Genomic DNA, 22,087 nt, shown 5'->3' with positions numbered 1-22,087 from the left:
AATAGCCTCTTATGTGGCTAAAATTCTCAGCACCCTTGTCTTTGCGTTGTACACTATGTTTATCACTTGCCCAGCTTAGTATCTGGCGGATGAAAAGCTTATTGTTAGAATGAATGCATGTCCTGCTTCGGTGCATAGACATCAGCAAGCAACCCATCAACAACGCTCGCCCCCTCCCTCACATATCTGCAAGCTGCCGACTGATCCCTTCCTTGATTTCCAAGAACAAAGCATCAACGTCCCGCGTCGAGTCTATCAATGTGATTTCTTTTTCCTCCTCCAGCGGCTCTTGAATATCTGCTATCTTCTCTCCCATAATCCTCTCAGCCAATTTCGGCTCTTCCGCTCCTAAAATCCTCTCAGACAGCGTCTTTTTCGTAATGTGCATAGTGTCAAATATTGGTTTGATCGAGTGTGCCAGCATAACATCCCGAATGACGTCTCGAGCTGGCTTACGCATCGCATAGCAAGAGATGAGTGCCGGAGTCACGCGTCAACTCAGGAGTTGAGGCCTTCTCCGTTCTCTATGCCAGATTCCCAAGATGCATAGACAAAATACCCTTCCCAATTTCCTGCAGGATAGCTATCCCACCTCTCTAGGTAGAAGGAGGTAGAATCATCCCCCCACACGTCTCCCCTGCAACGCATGCAGTAGATTCCCCCCTGAACGGCAATCTCAGTTCCATATTTGTCTTCCTTACCTCGTAACACTCCTCACATACACATCCCTTTAGAACGAAGGCGGACTCCGACCTTCCCTTGAGACCCCGGACTGATCCTCACATGTCAGGGATGACCGTCGGGCTCCCCTCGGACGCGCAAGGCAAACTCGCCGGCAGAATACCCCACTGACCATCGCTCGCCAAGCTCCGATGCGACAACATGAACGCCAGGCCCCAACTCCCCGCCCAGAAACTCCACCAGCACCTCCGGGACATAGGCGCTGCGGTAACACGCGGGGAAATTGCTCCGGAAGACGACACGCTCCAGCCTCGGCAGACGGCGCAGCAGCGGCAGCAGCGTGTCGGCCTGGGCGTCGAGCCAGCGGTCCACGTCAGCGACGCGGACGGGCATGGCGTGCATCTCGAGGACCAGCTGACGCAGCTCTGAGGCACCGTCGAGCATCCGCGCCAGGTTGGCTCCCCAGCCCAGGTTGCCCCACTCGGCGTTGTGGCGCGAGTTGGTCATGACGACGAGCTTGTGCAGTCGCGAGAGGCGCAGCGGCGCGTGCCCCGACTTGGCTAGAATGAAGGAGCGCCGGCCTTTGTCAAAGCGGTGGTACCGCATGCTGAACATGGCGACAGCGGCCTCGCCGAAGACCAGGGGCGCGAGGTCGTCGTAGAGACGCTTGCAGGTGGTCATTAGATGCAGGAGGGTTGTCGCGGTCGCGGCCCCGTCTGAGGAGAGGTGGTGATCGTCGGAGAAGAAGAAAGGGTCGAAGTCGGGGGCCCAGACCTTGGCAATGATGAACTTGTCCCTGGCGAATTGCAGGTGGAGGCGGTATATCTGCTGGCGTAGTTCGGACGGGAGTCGAAAGAAGGGCGATTGCGTCTGCATATAGTCGACTCCTTGCCCTGCCTTGTCGTTGCCGCATGCAGGGCCGGACTGTCTCTCGACACCCTCCATTTTCGTCGACATTTCAATCTGTCAAATCCGATTTTCCAACTCAACGTTGATGTAATTATCGACTGTCAAGCGTTTCAACCGAAGGAGTGGGTGATGCAGGATGAGTCATGCTAAAGGATGGGCCGGCACCGGATTAACACCTAGGTACCTATGGTAGGTGCAACAGATCGCCATTACGCAGAAACCTCAAATCCAAGCTCCCAAAATTTTGTCTCTTTCCCTTCTCGCCCATCAAGGTCTACTGTATCCACAACGGTAAAACTATCAAATCGATTGCTGACAAAGTCCTCGCCCAAGAATACGACCCATTTGTCCCATGCTACCGACACCCCTAGCGAAGCTTGACATTTAGCTGAGTCTGCTATACACATCTAGCTCACTGCAGCCACAACTCTCCTAGAGATACGGCCGGTTTTCCATCGTTTCCCTCAATCTTTTGGGTCTTCGCATCGAACACAATCGCAAATAGACGAATCCAAGTATCGCCTCGGTTCGACAAACTGGACGATTGAGTGACATTAGCGTTAATACTGCTAAGTTATTGTGGCTGTCTAGATAATGAGTCATCAGACTTACGCATGCATTGCACCCCTCTGGATGACAACCTCGCCAGGGTGACAGACAGTCTCAACAGTCTCTGTATAACTGCCTCTGCCATCCTTAGCGTCAAACGAAGAGGCCGGCGTAATTAGAACGGGAGAGCCGGTTTGGACAATCAGGTAGTCGTTAGAAACTGTGCGATGCTAAAAATGGGCATGTCAGTTACGGGCAGGCAACACAGCCGCATAAGATAGGTGGAAAATCCCATAGCGTACCATAGGAGTAGTGTATCCCGGGGCCAGATCTAGGAAGTAAAGGTTCGCGCCGCCAGGCAGGACAACGCCTGCACCAGGAGCGGCAACTGTGGTATGGCTGGGTGAACAAACCAATCAGCAAGGGGGCTTAACTAGCATCTATGGCGGTCCCGTGATTCAACTCGGGGAATGCAAAGTGCAAGAACTCACGGTCCGTCGTTGGTCGCAGGGATTGTGATCGTCCCAATGTTGGCTCTTTTCATAACCCCTCCAAAGATCTCGTCAGCCTCGACAGCCTCTGTGACTACCTCGACCGCCGGTTCATTTCCACTGCCGTGTCCAGCAAGGTCTTTCGTAGCGTTGGATATGACGATCCGCCGGGGGGTGGGAAGGCTGTATGAAGACATATTGGCATGCAATGTGGTGAAATATCAACCAAGCAGTGTGGTTGTAAAGATCAACCACCATCGGAACCAGCGAACAGTCATGTGTGAACATTTATATACGTAATTATAGTCTGCAAGGGATTGAATCCTTCAAACCCACTGCCGATCACAAACCGATCACTGCTTGATAATCCATGTGTTGCTGTCGCCGTAAGCACTATATCTTCATGCTAGGCAGAAACCACGACCCAATGACTCGCTGTGCTTGGAAATCAAATTGTCGCGCCCCACAGCATGATTCGTTTGTGTGTGCCACCCTTCCCAAACATCAAAAATTATCTGCAACGCTCTAAACATAGCCGCTGTTTGCCAGTACTCGAGATTTTTGTCGACATTGTTCACACACCTTGAACGCGTGATTCTGGGATACTGGGACGAAAGATGACACCGCCCGTTACTACGTAGACCATAACTTTCAATATAACTGGACACATTATGCTCGCTGTGGAACTCGCTCGCCGCATAAGACCTCCCTGGTAAACAGGTCCAAATAATCCGTATTACGCCCTCGCAAACTCCACGGTCAACCCCGCACCGCCACCCCCCACCGCTCCATACTCTCGATACCAAACGTGATCTCAAGCATAGCCTGTCCAAACTCGTCGACCTCGTCGGGCCGCGCCTCGACAAACAGCCTCTGCGTCTGCGCGCGCGGCATGAACCACACGTCGACCTCGGCGCACAGGCCGGCCCACGCGAACGCCGACCCGGCCGCCCACACGCCGCGCCGCGTCGTGAACATGAGCCCGCCCGGGCACGGCGCCTGCCCGCGCTGCAGCGTCGTGTACACGGCCTCGACGCCGCTCGCCAGCAGCCACGTGCGCCGCACGCTCTCGGCCAGGATCCACGCGTGCCACAGCGCCTCCTCCTCCTCGCGGTCCACCACCGGCGCCAGGGATTGTCTGCTGTCCGCGCCGCCGCCGCCGGAGGAAATGCCGCACACCAGCAGGGCGCCCGTGCGCGCCGTGTGCGCGGCGCTGTCCAGCATCTGCCGGTTCCACAGCGCGAGGGTCGCCAACACCTGCTCGGCCTCGTGGCGGTGGCGGATGTCGCCGTCGAAGAGGCGGATGGTCTGGTAGATTAGCAGGGCCTGGACGCGGGCGACGTGCTCAAAGGTGTCGAGGTGCCGCTCGGGCGCCTCCTGGTCCGCCACCAGCTGGGCGGCCCGGTCGGAGATGATGCGCATGGCCGTGTCCTCGTTCGCCTGCGTCTTGGACAGGTAGCACAGAAGCGACGTGTAGGCGTCCTGCATGCAGCGCGGGAACCGAACCCGGTACAGGCGCGGGTGGATGAAGGGGTTGCCGCCCTGGGTGACCCATTGCGAGAGCCAGCTCTGTAGCGCGGCAATGAAGCGCTTCAGAGCTACGCTGTCGAAGGGGCCATGTTCTCTGCTGGGCAGGTGGTCGATGGACCACGTTTCTGGCGTCAGAAACCAGGCCTTGCGGAGGTCGCCTAGGGAGGGGGAGATGAGGAAAGGTGGGATCGCAATCACGTCGAGGGGTGCCGGTGCTGGTGCTGCTGCGGGGGGGATCGGGTCGCTCGCCGGATTAATACCTCCGGGCACGCATGCTGGACTGTCATATGTCATGGTTTGGGCGCTGACAAAGTCGTCCTCTTGGCTGAAGAGCATGAAACAGGTGGGTTTTGGTGCTGGGTACACACAGTCGAGCCCCTTGTGCCTGCATCTTTCGCAAGCCGGCACCTGCTTTCCGCACTTCCGTTTAGCCTTGGCACATCCATCGCATGCATTTGCTTTTATTGCGCATGCCATGGTCGGTCAGCCATGTTTCTGAGGGAAGCAAGAAGTGAATCTGGCAATCAGTTGGTCGGGCAGGGTTGATTTGTCATTTCCAGCCCTCTGAGGCATTGCGGGCCGATGGCGTGCTGTGCTGACAGGATTGCGGACGCTAACCCTTTTTGGTTAGTTGGCCGCAACAGCGGACACGGAGCGGAGCGGTGGGGTTGCATATGGCGGGACAAGGGCAGATTGGCACCGTCTAAACCGCCGCTTCGGGGCCGGCAAGCGCCCCTTGTTGCGGAAACCCATGTTTCTGTATCACCCGAACTGACAGTTTCTTTGTTCCGAGACTTGACAAATCAGCATTGCGCAATGGCTTCTCAAAGATGATTATGAAGGAACGATTATCAAGCAATATGAGCATCCGCAAACAAACATCGAGTTCTCCCTGTGCGAAAACGCGTGCAGGAGACGTATAAGAGTGTCGCCAGATTCCCAGATCTTGTTGTTTGGAAAGCTTCAAGTCTCGAACAAGTCTCCTTCTCCTCATCAGATAATCCACAGCCCACCCCCCTTCTTCAGACCAACACGGACAAAGACCCCAACAACTCTCATCCAAAATGTCGTCCCACCTCTCAGTCGCAACCGACGTGACCAAGGTCATCCACCGGACCGAATACGCCACCATCTCGCCCTCTCGCCCCGAGCTCAGCCAGGCCGGCAAGACGGTCCTCGTGACGGGCGGCTCGGCGGGCATCGGCTTCGCCATCGCGCAGGCCTTTGTCCGCGCCGCCGCCGCCACCGTCATCATCGTGGGCCGGCGCCGCGACGTGCTCGACAAGGCGCGCGCCGAGCTCGAGGCCCAGGCCGGGCAGCAGCAGACCGCCATCATCGCCGAGAACGTCGACGTGGTCGACCGCGCGGGCGTCAAGGCGCTGTGGGAGGGGCTCGCGGCTAGGGGCGTCGTCGTCGATGTGCTCGTGCTCAACTCGGCAAAGTTCACCGAGGCGGGGCCGCTCCTCGAGCTCGGCGTCGATGAGGTGTGGTCCCAATTCGAGGCTAATGTTCGCGGGCCGCTCGACTTTGCCGAGAGGTTCTACAAGCAGAAGGGGGACTCGACCAAGGTAAGAAAGCGACTTCGGATGGCAGGCAGCGTTGGATGGCGAGACGAGAATCTAACCCGGGATTTTGCACAGTTCCTCGTCAACGTGTCGACCCAGGCCATCAACCTCTTCTACGACTCGCAGCTCCCCGTCGCGGCCGAGAGACCGGCGTACAGCCTCACCAAGAACGCCGGCACGCTCACGGCCCAGCTGATCGCCAACGGCGCGTCGCCCGACAAGCTCCAGGTCGTGAGCTACCACCCCGGAGTCATCTATAGTAATGCGTGGAAGCTGGCCGGCGCCCCTGCGGATGCGCTGCCGTTCGATGATGGTGAGTTTTGCCCCTAGTTTTGTGTGTCTCGATGCTGCAGAGCCCAGATACACAAAGTGAAAAAATGAAACAAATACTGATTTGGCAATGCAGCAACTCTGCCGGGCGCGTTTGCGGTTTGGGCCGCCTCGAAGGAGGCCCGGTTCCTCCACGGTAGGTTCGTTTGGGCCTCGTGGGATGTCAATGAGCTGGCCACGGGGGAGATCAGGAAGCGGATTGATGAGGATGAGAACTACCTCAGGATCGGGGTCGTTGGTCTGAAAGGGTCTTTCAAGGCTTAGACGGCGTCCATTAGTCGCGCTTCGTCTGTCAGTTTTATTCATTCAGACCAGTATCCTTCGTACTTTGAGCTTCATCGTGGCGGACCTCTAAGCCACTTGCTATTTCTTGTCCTTGTCACTGTGGAAGCGGCCGCTGTTCCATTGATGTAACTTGGGCCGTCCGGCGCGATAGATGAGTCGGACTGACTGGCTCCGGATCAACTAGGAGCAGTGAAAAAGAAGACTTGTTATTGGATTGGCAACTCGGCCTCCTGATGCGTCCTGGATTTCCTGGAGTTGCGGTGCAGAATGGTGTAGCTCCCTTACCCCTCTAACGGCTTGCAGCTAGATGTCAGTAGAACGCTCTTGAGAACGGAGACTACTCCGGCCAGACGACGGGGGCCGGGAAATCACCAAAGCACTGGGTGTTGACTCGCGCACATTACCTCGGGTAGGATAGCAGAAAGCGGCGTTGTGTGCTGGAGAAACATGTTTGAAGGGCATAGCTTTTTCGACTGGATGAACTTGGTTGATCGGCCGGAACCATCTTCTCGGCTTCGTTTCCTACGCCCCTATCCAGTCGACCGGCAGGCCGTGTTTTAGACTTCACGGCACAATGCCGCTCGACGAGGAGCGGTGGCGTGAGATGGCCCATTAGTTTTGGTCGTGGGTACGAGCCCACCCGTGCCTACGAGGACGTATTGAGGGAAGACGCTGGATAATGGGGATGCAGACCGGGATACAGATGGGATGCAGAGGGGGTTGACATACAGCAATTGTATCAAGTGCCCTTGGCAAACGCTCCCCGCCCGCTGGCTACTCGGTCTCAGTCCCGGCTGGCCCGGGACAAGCCGCGCGGGGAATCCCGCAGATGCCATGCATATCATCGGAGTTCGGATGCAAGGGATGTCCACACTAGACCGAGGAGGCTTCAGGGAACCCAACCGATTGGTCAACCGGGACGGAAAGTAAACTCACTCTAAACAAGCATCGAGCTCTCATTGAATCAGAATTTGGCAATTACATGGTATCTAAGCACCCCGACACGCCACCGCCAAGAAGGATGCTACTTGATACCGACAAGAAACGTCGTGGTTTCGACATCCACAGCCAGGAAAAAGAAACGAAACAGAACCATTTCAGTGCGTCGCAACCTCCCTGATGCTGCTGCGATGGATCTTCGCGAGCCACGTCTTGGCCATGAAGGCGCGGATCTTCTTCCCCCAGAGCATGAAGATGATGAGCGACAGGTTGTTAGCCAGCACCAGCCCGCAGAAGACGCCGGCGATCATGACGGTGTAGCCGTGGCTGTTGATCCACTCGAGCAGGTTGATGCCCATGCCGAAGCTGATGGCCTGCTTGCCGAGGTTCATGGCGATGAGCATCTCGCTGATGTTTGCGTTGTAGCTGTCGATGGCGTAGGCCAGCGTGAAGGTGAAGTAGAAGTAGCTGGCGAACTGCGTCATCCCCACCCCAAAGAAGTACGCGACCCAGTGCAGCTTCTTCTCCGCCGCGAACCCGTACAGGATCAGCCCGGCGGGGGCGATCAGCATGGCCGGGAGCATCACACCTAGGCGCATCTCTGCCTCGCGCAGGCCGTCGTTCTTGCGCGTCAGGCGGGCGGCGAGGCGGTCGGACGACGTGGTGAAGGGGATTGCGAGCCCGTAGCCGATGATGGTCGAGATGGTCACCAGGCCGGAGCTGGTCTGGGACCAGTTGTAGGGCTCGGCGACGATGAGTTGAGGGAAGGTGAAGTTGAATGTCAGGGCGCCGAGGCCGATATAGATACCTAAGAAGGGGGAAGTAAGTAACTTGTGTGTGTGGGAGTAACACGGCACGGGTCAGCCGACTCGAACCGGGGAATCAATAACTTACCGTATGTGGTGATGACCCAGAAGACATGGGGGACGAGGAAGTACGAGAAAGCCCGGACCTGCATCATGAAGAAGGGCGAGTCCTTCTCCCATATGCCCCAGAACTTGAGTGTCTGGACGAAGGTCTTGCGCTTCGGGATGACGGAAGTCCGGACCTCGGAGGTCACGGCCGAAGGCTTGTCCTCGTCGTTGTCATTAATGGACCCGTCCGAGGAGGAATCCTGCGGCGTCTTGCGGTGGTAGGTGGACTCCTCGACGACGAAGAAGGCGAATACGAGAAGAGCCATGGCGAAAGCGAATTCGACGTAGAAGAAGAGACGCCACGAGTAGCCTCCGGCCAACATGTATCCGGCGAAGAGAGGGCCAGTGGCGCCGAAGCAGAGGCACACTGGGAGAGGGGTTAGCCACTGGTCGGTAAGTGATTGGGCGCAACCCCTATTCGACAATCGGTGCCTTACCTGTGTAGTAACCCAGGCGTGTTCCGCGCTCGTGCAGGAAGAAGATGTCGTTGACGAGCTGGACGGGCAGCGCCTCGCATACACCGGAGCCAAAGCCATGGATGACACGGGCAACCATAAGTCCGGCAAAGGAAGTAGCCTGGGAGGCTCCGATAAGACCAGCACAGTACTGAAGAAAGATCCCATGTCAGCATTGAACACTTCCTCCACTTCCAGGGTCGCACGTACGAAGACGAGGGAGCCGAGCATCACGGGCCGGCGGCCAATCTTGTGATACAACGGGACCAAGAAGAGGGATCCTAGAAGATCCGTTAGCACCCAGTCCGAAGTCGGAACGGCAGATCAGGCGTTATCGGAAACTCACCGAATCCGAAGGCAAGGTTGGGGTAGTTGATCAGGCCGCTGGCTTCGTTCGGCGTGACGCCAAATTCCTCAGCGTATATGCCAATGTAGACCGAGGGCCCGAGCAGGGCAGAGTTTCCGAGGAACGAGTACAGAGAACAGGTGATGAGAACAGCGAGCTTCCGAGCCTTTGGCCATTGTAGGGGGTCATTGGGATCTTCGGCCGGCACGGGGAACAGCGCCTGGCCGTATGCAGTGTCATCGCCCTCTGGAGAACGCAGATCGGTTAGCTTCTTGAAACATATTCCGTCTTCCCTGCCGCTGCTGCTGCGGCTGTTGTCGTCCTTGTCTGCGGGCGTTGAGGGGAAAAGGGGGCCACACAACTTACCGGCAGCTTTCAGGTAAACAGTTCCGGGAACATCTCCTTCGCGGGCATGACTGTCGAAGTGTAAGTGATTTTGTCCCTCCTTTCTTGCGACTTTGCTTTCTCCGAGCAGGCCAATTGGGCGGGTGCAATGCCTACCTGTGCACCAAGTGCGGCATCCCAGGTGGTGTTGCGTCTTCGCCCATCTTCGGTTTGGTTGTGTTTTGAGGGAGAGACCCGGTTCCTTCTGACACTCTTGGACTGGCGACAAATCCCGTTTCCGTTGTCGAGGCAGATGGACCGCCGTCTCAATAAGAGCAAAATGTTGGGAGGACGTGAGAATGCCAAGTTTGGGGAACTGGGTGCCAAGCTTTTACATAGACCCATGCTTCGATGGAACAGGCCTAACGCCTTCTCCAAGATATAATATCACCGTACACGTAGCAATTTCTCCCTCCCCTGGTTTCCCCATGGGCCATGGAGTTATCTGGTGGAGCCCCTCTATCAACACATTACTTTGCCTGAATCCCTCGGATTGATTCGATGTCAACATGCGGGGTTACACTGAGATCCTCGAGATCCCCCAATCAAGGGCCAAGTTTCGACTCCACCTGCTCGAGGGAGTCAATAAATTTAGGCACAGACAGTAGCAATAATCAGCCATTGCCGCCGATGCGAGTGCGGGGGTGGCGGTTGGTCTTGCCCTACAGAGCTGTCTTTGATCCGGCAGTTGTTTATCTCCGCCCACCTTTCCACTATTCCAGTGAAGGTTGATATCGCATGATCGCGGACAAGACAGACATGCCCTTGCGAGGGGTGCGCTGCCACGGTAGTCTACTGCAGTACACAGTTAGAGCCTCCTTTCACACGGACGTGACCCGAAGGGCCATGGACTGGCTTGGCACTCGCTCCAGCTTCCAATAAGATGACTAGAGATGGTCGATGGTCTGTTTTCCGGGGTAGCTTCCCCCGGAATTCGGATGACCCCGTGGAGATGACACCAGGCTAATGGATCTGTCAGCAGGGGCATCAATTTAAGCGTCCCCCTCGGCGCGCATTCTCTTCTCGCTGGCCAGGCTTGACGAACGGATAGCTGGGCCACCGTGTCTTGTCCCCTGGGTCTAGACCTTGCATTGCGTGCCTCTTATCTCGAGAGCAAGGGGGAGAGCTAAAGAGCGGCCGAGGAGGAGGTTAGGCTTGACGATGGCATTCTAGCTTGTTGTTGTTCAGAGGCAGAATCCCTTGCTCGAACCTCAATCCTCAATGCCAAATGCAATGGGGCAGAACATGCCCTTGTTAAAACCTTGCATTGTACATGCTATGGTAAGCTAACAATGAACTGCCGTCGCAATGAGCCGCCAACGCCAAACCTCTCGCCTCCACCCACGCACACGCCTCTTCCCCAAAGATGCAAACGCGCTAGGATTTCGGGCTTCGGCATTGGTGGCAGCTACATATGTGGCTCCGCAGCCCTCATCAGCCGACGCCTTCTCTCTTGTTTGTTGCACCTTGAAACAGACTCCACGTGGGTCCCCGGGGCTGGTCCAGCCAACAAAACGTCAAGGCAGACAATTACAAATGCGTGACTCAGGGGAATATGGAGTTGTAGACTGATCACGACCGTGCGATAGATACTCTCTATTATTCTCTACTTTCTGGGCCTCGCCCTAGGCATGCATTAGTCAATGACTTCATCGCTCCACGGCTGCATCCAACTTGCCTGCCATCTATCTGCCTACCGGTGAAGTTGAGAATAAGCCGAGATGGGATGGCCCATTCCTTGACTTGGATTCGGAGACAGTCTCCGGAAGATAGAAATCTCTCCCCTATCACTTTAACTGCGATAAACAGAAGCATCTCCCCAACAAACACTCCACATTCCCAGGGCTCAGATCTTGAGCAAACAAGCGAGAGTGACCACATGAGACTCACCCAGGCCTGGATTTCCCAACTCCAAGACGGCGACCATGCTATTTTGGACCCCCTTTGCCAAGAACCCAACCCCAGATCAAGTCAAGATTGCAGGGCATGAATACCACGCTAGGCCATTCCTGCTTCCCCGCATGCCTGCCTAGGTGCGCATACATGGCTAGCTCTGGGGAAGGTTTGCGGAATACATAACTCGCTCGCCAAGAACACCAGCTCGTGTCCCCTCTCGCTACGCTACTGGGCAACGACAAAGAGCCAGAACATATGATCTTGGTCCACGATGCCCCCTGCCTCTACCATTCTGCCTCGGTCCGTCCGGATACATGGCAAGGTTGGTTGAGCAAGGATGCCATGAAATCGATACGCCAACCGATTGGGGCAGACTCACCGCATATCTATTGATTTCCACGGACCTCAAGGGGGGCCCTGCACTGCCTGTGTCGAGAGACCCCGGAGTAGAGTCGCAGTGGGCGGTTCTCGTTCTTTAATTAGGTACCCACGCAGGCACCACCTGCATCCACGCGGTATGTATCATCGACTCACCTGTCGCCCATCTCCCGCTTCTGTGGGGTTGAGACATGTACGCATGTAGGTACGCCCACGTGGTTGACACATTCCCGCAGGCGCGACCTGGGATCCGATTAAGTCGGTGGTGGGATGTTCCGCCTCGCAAGGACATCACCAACGAGAGGATATCCCTGGGAGCCTGGCTAGAAAAGGAGGCCACACCAATGGGGCTGCTTGCCGGGCTCCCCACTCTTGGGGGCGGAATCCGTTCCGAGTTTGGGCTGATGGCTTTCGCTAGCGTCGTCGCACATCGGTTGTGGTCAAGGATATGCCCGGCTTGTTTCTTGGGAGCACAGCACGCGAGCGAGCCGTCGTCTTATTTTTAGGGGGGATGTTGGCGTGCAAGTATTGGCTTAAAGCCTAGCCCGTCAGTGAGGTCCTTACGAGAATTACGGAATGAATAAATGCAGAATCGGAATGATGACCAAGGTCGCCAAGGCAACAAGTGAATCCATCGAGGCCCGAGTCAGGACAAGGGGTGAACTACCTTATTCCCGAAGGCTATCTCCGAAGCCTAGGCCTGGGATCGCAGACATACATGCTCAATCGCCCTTGAGGGATGCGGGGATAGGTTAGCTGGCTGGGCAGCGAGCGAGGAGTAGACGCAGAGGCAGCACAATGTCAACCCCGGCCCCATTGCTCCAAATATTGTCTTTGTTCGCGTGACCGAGTTTCGCAGCAGCATTGCACGGGCGAGGAGGATCAGGAGGGGGGAAGTCGAGGGGGCGGCCGTGGCGGCTGGTTCCCGCCAACGGTGGAAGGTGGAACGGAAGTCGGCAGCTGGCAACGCTTGTTTGCGGCACACAGGCGGCAGAAAAGAGACGGGGTGGAACGATGGAAGCTTTCGATGGTCGGGAAGTAAATGATCTTATCTTGCCTGGTAAGCACTAAGCACGGCAAATCAATTTACGCAAATGAATTGCCTTCTGAAGATCGGATATGCTTGCCGAAAATGGCACCGGCAAGCCACAACAACAATGACAACAACAACAATGACAACCCAGCCCAGCCCCCACGCATACAAATCATCTTCATCGGGCTGGTAAACGTCTGGCTGGATACAGGGAAATAATGGCTCTGCGCGTCGAAGCCAACCGAGTCACATATTTACGATGGCACAAATGCATCGTGGTCAAACGGAGTATCTGGCAAGGGGTGATTACTCGATTGCTCTGCTCCTGATCCTCATCCGATCCCATGGTCCACGCACGTGGCCTTCTCTGCTGGAGACCACTGGTGACGCATTACTCCTAGGAGCTGCAGTTGCAAATTGAACCCCGAGGTAATTGATATGCCAGCTAATGCTTCAGACACAACATCCACCGTAGAAAACTCCCCTCGGAATAGACTCCTCAACCCCACCATTTCCTTATGAGAATCTTGGCCGACGCCCCAACCGCTCCCGCCGCAGCACCGATGGCCGCGCCCGCCGCCGTCCCTACGACGGGCAGGACGCTCCCCACCAGCGCCCCGACAGCCGCCCCGGCCGCCGCACCAGCCAGGACCCCGGTACCGGCCCCCGCGGCCGCGGCCCCCTGCTTTCCGAGGTGACCCTGCACCCACTGCGAGTTCTCCACCTTGTCGGCCACGTACCCTCCGACCCCGGCCCCCACAGCTGCGCCCCCGAGCGCTGCCCCCGCCACCACCGTCGCCGTCGCGCCCGCCACGGTCGCCGCGCTGGTGAGGGTGCCGGCCTTGACGGCCCCCGCCACGGCCGTGACGCCCAGGCCGGTGAGGCCGGAGCCCAGGTCGAGGCCGGACTGGACGCGGTCGCTGACCTTGCGCGTGGCGTCAGTGGCGGCGTAGGCCTGGAAGGGCGCGGCCACGACGGTCAGGCCGAAGGCGAGGGGCCCGAGGTACTTTGCGCCGGAGCCGAGGACCTTTGCGAGGCCGCCGGCCTTGTTGATCAGGGCCATGGCGCTGGCGTCGAGGCTCCGGCGCGCCGCCACCAGGGCCGGGTTGTCGGCGTGGACGATCAGGGCCTCGACCTGGCCGGCCTCCTGCAGGACGCCCTGGATCTTGCTCGTCATGGCGTTCCACCCGGCGGACCCCTCCTCCACGCCGCGGATCGTCACCGCCAGCTGCGTCTTGCCCCAGTCCTTGCCCAGCTCGGCCGCCACGTTGGCCGAGTGCTTGCTGAGCTGCGCCAGGATCTCGTCGGCGCCCTGGAAGGCCTGCTCCACGAGGCCCTCGGCCAGCGAGCCGTCCTCGGCGGCGTACTTGGCAAAGTCCATGAGCTTGTGCTCGAAAGCCCGCTTCATGCCCGGGAACATGAAGTCGATGAAGCTGGACCCCAGGCGGCCGCCCGTCTCGGCGCTGGGCATGTACTGCTCGAACTTTGCCGCCGCCTCCCCGACCGTGGCGCCCCCGGCCAGCAGCTGGTTCTGGAGCATCATGGCGAAGTCCATGGACGCCAGGCGCCCGTACACGCGCCACTCGCGCAGGCCCGACACCCATGACGGCAGGTTCTCGAACACGACCCAGTCGCGCGCCCGCTGCGTCATGGCCCCGACGCCCCAGCCGAGCGCCTCGGCCGGCGCCGCCGCTGCCGGGCCTGCTGCCTTGCCTCCCGGGTCCGCCAGCATGACAGGGTTGCCGTGCGAGTACTGGTACAGGTTGGGCCCGTCGGCGGCGCCGTCCGGGTCGGCCGACACGAACCTGCCGAGCCAGGCCGCGTAGTACCGCGCCCCGAAGTGGTACAGCCCCGTGTCGTCGCGCTCCTTACCCAGGAACCGGTACCGTTTGGGGATTTCCGTGTCACGGTACACGGCCCTCAGCGACGACACGCCGTAGGGGGTGTACTCCTCGTACGAGATGAGGTTCGCGTCCTCGTCCACCTCCACCGTCGCCGATCCCTGATTGTTGCCCAGCTGGTACCGGTACAGCACTCCGGGAGCCCGGCTGTCTCCGCCGACGGTGCGATTCTCGATCAGGAGCAGTCGACGGCCCGACTCGGCAATGCTGAGGCTGTGGACTTCCAGCGAGACATCCCCGGAGCCACTGTACCGCCGGAATACCTCAAACGCCCCACCGATATACACGGTCTCCTTGACGATGGCTGGTTCCCGCGGCTGATCATCACCACCGCCGCACCGCTCCGTCACCTTCCGCACCCGCTGCCCAGTCGCATCATATCGATAATACGTCCTCTCCCTCGCCTCCCCGCCCCTCCCAACAGTCTGCACCGACAAAGCCATCCTCTCCCCATAATCATACTCTATGCCCGGCAACCCCGGCATACCCGTCATGTTCCCCGTCTCCGCCTCAGGCGCATCATACCGGTACTCCTCCACCACCCTACCGACCCGCGTCCGACTGAGCCGATTCCCCACCTCCCCTGCTTCGACCCGACTCGCCTCGCAGTACTCATACCTCCTCGTCCACCCTCCCCCACCGCCAGCCGGGCTCGTGTGCCGCACACTCACCAAGTTGTTAGCCGCGTCGTAGACGTACCTCTCCACGTACCTCCCCACCGCCTTAGCGTCGTTGGCGTGGTCGGCCCGGCCCGCTGGCGACGGCGGCGGCGTGTGGTGCCCGATGCCCTGTATCTGGGTCTGGGCCTGCCCCACGTGCTCGCGCCCCGTCGCCTCGACGAGCCGGTAGATGGAGTCGTAGACGAACGACTGGCCGGCGTCGACGCGCTCGTTGCGGAAGAAGGTCGCCTGCCTCGCGGCGTCGGACACGTGCGTCAGGTTGCCGGCCGCGTCGTAGACGTAGCGCAGGTCTTGTAGGTGCTCTGTCTTTGTGCGGCTGCGTCTGCGGAGGCGGGGAGGAGGGGTGACTGTGCCGTTGTTTTCGCTGTCGGTGTCGCTGCTGCTGCTGCTGCTGCGGGTCCGGTGCCGGGTGGTCAGGATCCGGGATATTCGGAATGTCTCCTTGTCGTAGAAGGTTTGCGTCTGTACCCCGTTCCCCAGGATGACGCGCGCGCGCTGGCCCTTGGCGTCGTATTCCATGTCACGGATCACCTCGGTGGAGGTGCCGGTCCCGGTCACGGCCGTGGTGACGCTGTTCGCCAGGCCGCGCTCGTTGTAGCTGTACGTCGCGGTGGTGCCGTCGGGGAGGATCGTGCGAGTGGGCTTCCCCAGCGCATTGTAGAAGATCTTCTCATCGTAGGTCGCTGACTGGACTTCAGGCTGACCAGCCCAGTCTATGATCCCCTTGTAATCCTTAGCAAGCTGCCGACTGCTCCCCATCACATTCCCCCTAAAGTCGTAATCCGGAGTTCGCGTGATACCGCTCTGGTCAAACGCACGCACGATCCTCCCCCTCGCATTGCGCAGCTCGCCATCCGGCTCCGTCTCCCCATACACCGACCTCTCAACAAGGTACTCCCTCCCCCCCTGCTCAAGATACATCCCAACGATCCTCCCACCCCGATCATACTCCGTCCTAAACCTCTGCCCCCGCCCATTCCACGCAAGAATCGCCCTCCCAGCCCCATCCTTCAGCGCCCACCTCGTCCCCCCATCCATGCTAGTCTCGGCGATCACCACCCCACCAATAGCAAACACACTCCTCGCCGACGTCCGCCCCAGCGCATCCTCCATCCTGAAAGGCAGGCCCTGGACATCCAGAAACACGGGCTGGCGCAGCACCTCCTCCCCATCCCCGCCCGCCCGGCGGACGACCTCGAACCCGACGCACACGCGACCCAGCGCATCGAAGCAGCTCGTCGACGGCGTCCGCGCCGACACCGCCGCGGCCCCCGCCGCGGCCTCGCGGTGCAGCCGGCCGAGCCGCTGCTGGCGCGCGTACCAGGTGGGCAGGTAGTCGTGCGCGGGGAGGCGGCGGAACAGCGGGCCGACGTCCGGGTCGGCGGCCGGGTCGGGCTCGAGGACGGTGTCGTTGGCGTCCCAGTCGTCGGAGCCCCAGGGGTGGAAGGTGACTTTGGTCCAGGCGTGGTCCGGGGAGATGACGGCGACGGGGCGGGATAGGGCGTCGTAGAGGAGGGTGGAGGAGACGCCGTGGATGGCGCGCGATTGGAAGGTGGGTGTGGCGCTGAAGAAGGGCTCGAATTGTCGGATGGGTTTGTTCTTGTTGTTGAGGATTACCCATGAGCTGGTGAGCCACCGTTTTGTGACTTGGGGTTCGGGGTTCTTGTCTCCTTTTGGATCGTCGGCTTCGTCGTTCAGTGGAGTCAGCGGCCCCGGCTCGCACTGCAGCTTCGTCTGGATAGACCTCCCCGACCCGTCAGAGAACGAGATAGAGACAAACACCCGGCTGTCCGTCCCCGCCGGCAGATCGGAGAGGGTGGTTTCCCTCGTTAGCCCCGCCGTCCAGTTGGGCTGAGGGTGAGCGTGGTGCCTTGTCCGGTGATACGCAAAGAAGTCGTACACCGTCCGCGCCGTAGCCCCGCCCAGGAGCCGCTTGCCCACCTCGACGGGATTGCCGAAGAACTCTCGAGTCTCTGCGCCATCCAGCGACGGGTTAACTCCCTTCAGCGAATCTCCGAGGTCCTCCTCCGGCTTCCCCCTACTCGCCGAAGCAACGACATTACCCATGACATCGAACACAACCTCTGCGCAATTCCGGTTCGCATCCATGATCAAAAATGGCGCCAGCACCCTATAATCATACCCCGGCCGAACAAGCGGCCGCTCCGGATCCACATCCCTCTCCCCGACCGTCAGCCTATTCCCATACGGATCGCGCACCTCCTTCACCGCAAAGTCATACGCATCATACTCGTAGAACGACTCAGCCGGCCTATCCTCCCTATCAAACGGCGGCCGGCTCCGCCGCACAAGGAAGAAGTGCTCCCTCGCCATGCGGAGCTCCTCCGCGGCGCCGTCCCGCCGGTCGCCCGAGAAGAACGCCTCGCCCGACGGGGCCCACCACCCGGTCTCACCCGGCACCCGCACGTAGTTGCAGTCGTCCCCAAACACGCTTTGCAGCCGGTCGGCGGGGATCTTGCCTGCCTCGACGTAGCGCGCCGCCTGGTCGTCGGTGAATGCGAGCTGGAGGTTCTGGGAGGGGATGGCGAGTCGCTCGACGACGCCGATGGGGAGTGGGCCGGTGAGGTCGTCGCGCCGGTAGATGGCGCGGCTGTGCTTGAGGAGACGCCGGTGTGCGGCTGTGTTGGATGGATAGGGCCCTGCGAAGTTCTCGAAGGGGACGTCGAATTTGCCTGTGGAGAGAAGGATCGCGGTGTGGAGGGCTTCTTCGAAAGGCACCAGCCCTCCACCGTCCCCTCCCCGGTGCTGTTCTCGGCAGGCGGCGCCGATGTTGATGACCTCGTAGACGCGCGACTCGGCTGGTTTCGGGAGGAGATACGTCTCCACGTCGTCGAAGCTGTTGGTAGACGTCGCCTCGGACAGGACAGCGTAGGTATGTCTCTGCCGCTCCCTGTCCTCGTCGGTGAGTCTCGGATCGGGGTCTTCCAGGCGCCTGCCGTAGCTGATCGTCATGGACCGCAGCGGGTTTCCGTAGAAGTCGGTCTCCAGGACCAGGGTGTGCGCGATGCGCGGGTCGAAGCGCCCGCATGGGTATATCTTCCTGTCGTACACCACCTCGAGGGTCTCCTTGGGCCGCACGAAGAAGACGGCGTGGCGGTTCCGGCCGAGGGGCTGACGCTGCTCTAGCTGCATGTTGGCTTGCTTGACCGTGTAGGGGATGTCTTGCAGATTGGTTCCGTCGACGGCGTAGACCTCGGACCTGAGCACCGAGCCACGCAGGGCCCGGCACGCTTCCCTCCTCTCCTGATGGCTCGCTCTGTATGGGACGGAGCCGCGCTTGGTGATGATTGAGGATGGGAGTCCAGTCGATCCGAGGGTTGCGAAGGTATTGGCGGATACTCCGGATCCTCCGGTTTCAATCCAGTACGGGACGTCAGGGTACCGACTGGTGGCCTCCCCGTTGAGATATTCCCCGGTGTGGTACCAGGTCTTGGTCAAGACGGGCGGCATATTGGAGTGTTTGCTGATGTTGGAGTAACAGCCGTCGAGCTGTTCGAGACTCGAATACTTCTCCGTGTCCCACGTCTCAACCATGCCGAAACCACGGAATTCCCGTTCCGGCCCATCAAAGTACCCATCGTGGTAGGCATACCTAGTCGTGAATATGTTCTTACCAACCCGATCCACCGCCTCCGTCTTCTCGACGCACTGCACGGGGAACGGCAGGTGGGATGTCCACGGCCGGCCCGCTTTCTTGTCACGGGCAAAGAACTGCGTCGAGCTCTCGTACGTGACCCGCGTCTCCCAGCCCATGTTGTTGTCCATTCCGACGAGCAGGTACGGCTTACCGGCCTCCATCAGATCGAGGTACCGGATCTGGCGACCCGAGTCTCCAGGGAGAACGGATGACCAGACCAGACATCCTGTGCCGCGACCGAGCAGGTCTATAACCTGCACTTTCGTGGTGGCATCTATCCCCGGAAATCCCGTAATGGGAATCCCCCTGCTCCAGCCGTTCCCCGAGAGGTTCTGGTAGATCATTGGCGTCTCGTTGCCGAGATAGATGAGGTCCGTCGTGCCGGACCCGTCGACGTCGGCGAGCCGTAGGAAGGCCTGGTCGAACATGTCGGGACTGTCGAACTTGGGCGCACCAGACATGACGACCTTGGAGTCGAACCTCCCGTACCCGAGATTCGGCCAGTAGCAGACCTCGCAATGGCGGATGCGAACTAGATCGGCGAGCCCATCGCCCGTCATGTCGGCGGTGTAGATGGCCTCCACCCCGTCCCAGAACAGCAACCGAGAGCCGGAATAGGAGTCGTCCTCGAGCGGAGGGGGCGTGTGCAATGGCCCGCCAAACCCGCTGTCGCCCAGTCCCGTGTAAAACGTCAGCACCTGGTCCTGCAAGATGACAATATCTGCAATCCCATCCCCGGTCACGTCAATAAACTTGAGATTCTTATCATCCCAGGCAAGGTTAGGGAACGACTCAAAAGGGCGGAAGCCAGCCCACCCCGACTCCTCGTCCCAGTCGCGCGTGTAGAAGCCCGGCACGGCCCCGCCCATCTGCACGAGCTCGACCTTGCCGCCGCCCGAGAGATCCATCCACCGCTCGTTGCCGCCGCCGCTGCGGAACACGGCGGCCGGGTTCGTCGGCAGCGGCTCGGCGGGCCCGAACTCGCCGTTTCCCAGATTGGGCACGTACAGCAGGCTGCCGTCGATGCGGGTCACCACGCCGGGGAGGCCTTGGCCTTCTAGATCGACGAGCTCGTAGGTGTCGCTGAGGCCGGCGGGGAGGTTGGCTAGGGAGGATGAGTTTAGGACTCGGGAGTGCTTGGCTGGCTGTGCCATTGAGTAGGTGAAGTCGAGGGGCGGGAGGGACTGCCTCTTGTATCCTCCTTTTCCATCCCTCTGCCAATGCTCCTGGCTGACGGATTTGATGATGGTGGCGACGGAGAGCCCGGTGGACTCGTCGTGGCCGATTGACTCGTAGCCAATGTTGAAGGATGCGACGACGCAGTCCCGACCCACACCGGGCTCGTCAGGGAAGTGGTGGAACATGAGAACCCTTCTGCAGAGCCGGTAGGTTCGTATGTCGAAGCCCGACCGGCGTGAGGAGAAGGGGTCTGGGCGCGAGGGCCAGGGCCGGGATTCCTGGGCCGTAGGATGGTCGCTGTCGTGATCGCCGTAATCAAAGACAACCTCGAATAGCCAATGGTTGCGAGTTGCGAATGTTGGGTTAAGTCCCGATACAGAGTTTCCGTACTTGATCCGCTTGGGATACCGTGCCGCCGACCTACCTGTTACCGTCCTACGCTGTTCAGACAGGCAGTCGACGTCAATGCCGAGAGAATTCTCGGCTTTGTATTCGTACACAGTCTCGTTCCCCTTGTCGTCGTATGTCCTGCTGGGCAGCCACTCGAAGACGTGCGACGGATCCAGGGGATCAAAGACCCGGCAGTTGTCGCTGTCGCCAAAGATGGTGGTCACGTTGCTGTCCGTCTTTACTTCCCAGTGGGTGTCACAAGTCTCGGTATCGGTGATCCGCAGGATTCTTAGAAAGCCGCTCTCGATCCGGGGCTGATAACGAGCGACTCGCACCCATCTCCCCCCTTCCTCGCGAAACTCGACCTTCTTCTCCCCAAAGGTGCCATCCGCATTCACATCCAACACAGGCACAAGATCCTCGGTTCCCGCGAGAAGAAAGACGTCAGACTCATCCTCGTCCCGATACTGCGGGAGGCCCTTGTCCGTCTTCCGCACGATGGATTGGTTGGAGATCTGCCAGCCGAGCCCGAACGGACCGTTGCCGACACCGGAGTTGTACGACAGGCTGAGCTGCACTGAGCTCCCGCCCCGGCCGGGACTGGTCTTGATCGGGACCGAGAAGCTGCCCGTGCCGGTGGCCGGACTCACTGAGAAGCTTTCACCGATTCCCTTAATGGCACCACCGCCCTTGGGCAGAGACACGGATGGCAGGTTGTGAGGGCTCTGAGCGGTGTCGGGACCCGACTGCCCGGTGGTTGCTCCGCTGTTGTCGCGCTGGGTAGTCGCCTGGGGACCAACACTCTGCGATGTGCTGGACTGGGCTCCGTTCTGGCCGTCCTCGGGCCGTGTAAATGGATACATCGTCTCGGACGATTCCGTTCTTCTGGGGTTAAAAGGTCAGGGTGCACTCACCTTGAACTGCGATGGTTATTGTCGCCCGGTGATGCGCCAACCTGGGGAGCGCCCTACTAGTAGTTAGAAAGTAAGCAGGCACGTGTCTGAGGGCGTCAATGGGATAGGAAACAGTTCGGCAGCCTTGCTTTTGATCCCAATCTAGATGCAACGTTGGTAGAGGTGACCAAAACCACACCACCACTTTGCCATGGGTTTCACAAAACTTGCAGCTACATTCACGTTCTCGGTCTGGAAGTAAAGCTGGCCAGTAAGGACTCTCGAAGAGAGTAGGGGTTGTCAACCTGCGGCTGACCTTCTCACTACCTCCGACTGCCCACCTCTCAGCCGCAGGAGGGGAAGGCCAACTGACCTGCACAACAAGGCACCTCATTGGTAGACATGTTCCTACACCTGTTGCGAGAGGCGTTCGTTAGCGACTCCAAGGAACCACAAGACAAGCCATTCGACGTACCTCAACCAGCCAGATTTCACCCTCGTCGTATATCGGATATGGCAGCTCAGCCCTAAATCACATTCACATGATGTAGTGATTGCCTTCTTGTGTGCAGCAAAACATTGCCATCCATATTGAGTTCCCACCGGATAATCGAGGCACTGGTCTTGGAGTTCTTCTGATAAACCCGTCGTCTCTGTTCAGATTATCATTCCCTCTGGTTACTCGCTCATACGTACCTACT

The 22,087-nt window shown here is 59.2% G+C and overlaps 6 protein-coding genes across 6 annotated transcripts; 1 reads left to right on the top strand and 5 right to left on the bottom strand.

Annotated features, from left to right (window-relative positions):
- Positions 1-623: 623 nt before the first annotated feature.
- On the bottom strand, positions 624-1,697 carry QBC33DRAFT_202286 (uncharacterized protein). Its single transcript, XM_060422598.1, has one exon. It carries the CDS (start codon positions 1,636-1,638, stop codon positions 787-789), a length of 852 nt encoding a protein of 283 aa, XP_060280470.1. The 5' UTR covers positions 1,639-1,697; the 3' UTR covers positions 624-786.
- Positions 1,698-1,765: 68 nt separating this feature from the next.
- Positions 1,766-3,076, bottom strand: QBC33DRAFT_547610 (uncharacterized protein). The gene is made up of 4 exons (XM_060428758.1): positions 2,631-3,076; positions 2,442-2,538; positions 2,203-2,369; positions 1,766-2,126 (listed from the first exon to the last, which is right to left on the bottom strand). The coding sequence occupies exons 1-4, from the start codon at positions 2,825-2,827 to the stop codon at positions 2,003-2,005; spliced, it is 585 nt and encodes a 194-aa protein (XP_060280469.1). The 5' UTR covers positions 2,828-3,076; the 3' UTR covers positions 1,766-2,002.
- Positions 3,033-4,695, bottom strand: QBC33DRAFT_595552 (uncharacterized protein). The gene has a single exon (XM_060431835.1). It carries the CDS (start codon positions 4,635-4,637, stop codon positions 3,390-3,392), a length of 1,248 nt encoding a protein of 415 aa, XP_060280468.1. The 5' UTR covers positions 4,638-4,695; the 3' UTR covers positions 3,033-3,389.
- A 529-nt stretch (positions 4,696-5,224) lies between these two features.
- Positions 5,225-6,319, top strand: QBC33DRAFT_457819 (putative short-chain dehydrogenase; the record flags this gene model as incomplete). Its single annotated transcript, XM_060424869.1, has 3 exons — positions 5,225-5,728; positions 5,801-6,038; positions 6,132-6,319. The coding sequence occupies 3 exons, from the start codon at positions 5,225-5,227 to the stop codon at positions 6,317-6,319; spliced, it is 930 nt and encodes a 309-aa protein (XP_060280467.1).
- Positions 6,320-7,375: 1,056 nt separating this feature from the next.
- QBC33DRAFT_497834 (major facilitator superfamily domain-containing protein) lies at positions 7,376-9,819 on the bottom strand. The gene is made up of 7 exons (XM_060425603.1): positions 9,496-9,819; positions 9,361-9,410; positions 8,995-9,240; positions 8,859-8,929; positions 8,631-8,799; positions 8,174-8,560; positions 7,376-8,087 (listed from the first exon to the last, which is right to left on the bottom strand). Exons 1-7 carry the CDS (start codon positions 9,540-9,542, stop codon positions 7,438-7,440), a joined length of 1,620 nt encoding a protein of 539 aa, XP_060280466.1. The 5' UTR covers positions 9,543-9,819; the 3' UTR covers positions 7,376-7,437.
- Positions 9,820-13,184: 3,365 nt separating this feature from the next.
- On the bottom strand, positions 13,185-21,356 carry QBC33DRAFT_497829 (YD repeat-containing protein; the record flags this gene model as incomplete). The annotated part of the gene is made up of 1 exon (XM_060425602.1): positions 13,185-21,356. One exon carries the CDS (start codon positions 21,354-21,356, stop codon positions 13,185-13,187), a length of 8,172 nt encoding a protein of 2,723 aa, XP_060280465.1.
- Positions 21,357-22,087: the final 731 nt, after the last annotated feature.

Source organism: Phialemonium atrogriseum (genome assembly GCF_030411735.1).
Source record: "Phialemonium atrogriseum strain 8032-3 unplaced genomic scaffold QBC33scaffold_25, whole genome shotgun sequence".
Taxonomy (NCBI): domain Eukaryota; kingdom Fungi; phylum Ascomycota; class Sordariomycetes; order Cephalothecales; family Cephalothecaceae; genus Phialemonium; species Phialemonium atrogriseum.
This window is presented reverse-complemented; position numbering and strand designations above follow the sequence as displayed.

Excerpts from the sequence above, each read along its gene's own strand:
- QBC33DRAFT_202286 (XM_060422598.1), bottom strand. The coding sequence starts at position 1,638 with ATGTCGACGAAAATGGAGGGTGTCGAGAGACAGTCCGGCCCTGCATGC.
- QBC33DRAFT_547610 (XM_060428758.1), bottom strand. The coding sequence starts at position 2,827 with ATGTCTTCATACAGCCTTCCCACCCCCCGGCGGATCGTCATATCCAAC. Across the intron at positions 2,539-2,630 it reads CCTGCGACCAACGACGGACC|CCATACCACAGTTGCCGCTC; the intron begins GTGAGTTCTTGC and ends TTGTTCACCCAG. Across the intron at positions 2,127-2,202 it reads CAGAGGGGTGCAATGCATGC|TTTGTCGAACCGAGGCGATA; the intron begins GTAAGTCTGATG and ends TCAATCGTCCAG.
- QBC33DRAFT_595552 (XM_060431835.1), bottom strand. The coding sequence starts at position 4,637 with ATGGCATGCGCAATAAAAGCAAATGCATGCGATGGATGTGCCAAGGCT.
- QBC33DRAFT_497834 (XM_060425603.1), bottom strand. The coding sequence starts at position 9,542 with ATGGGCGAAGACGCAACACCACCTGGGATGCCGCACTTGGTGCACAG. Across the intron at positions 9,241-9,360 it reads TGTTTACCTGAAAGCTGCCG|AGGGCGATGACACTGCATAC; the intron begins GTAAGTTGTGTG and ends TGCGTTCTCCAG. Across the intron at positions 8,088-8,173 it reads CTGGGTCATCACCACATACG|GTATCTATATCGGCCTCGGC; the intron begins GTAAGTTATTGA and ends CCCCCTTCTTAG.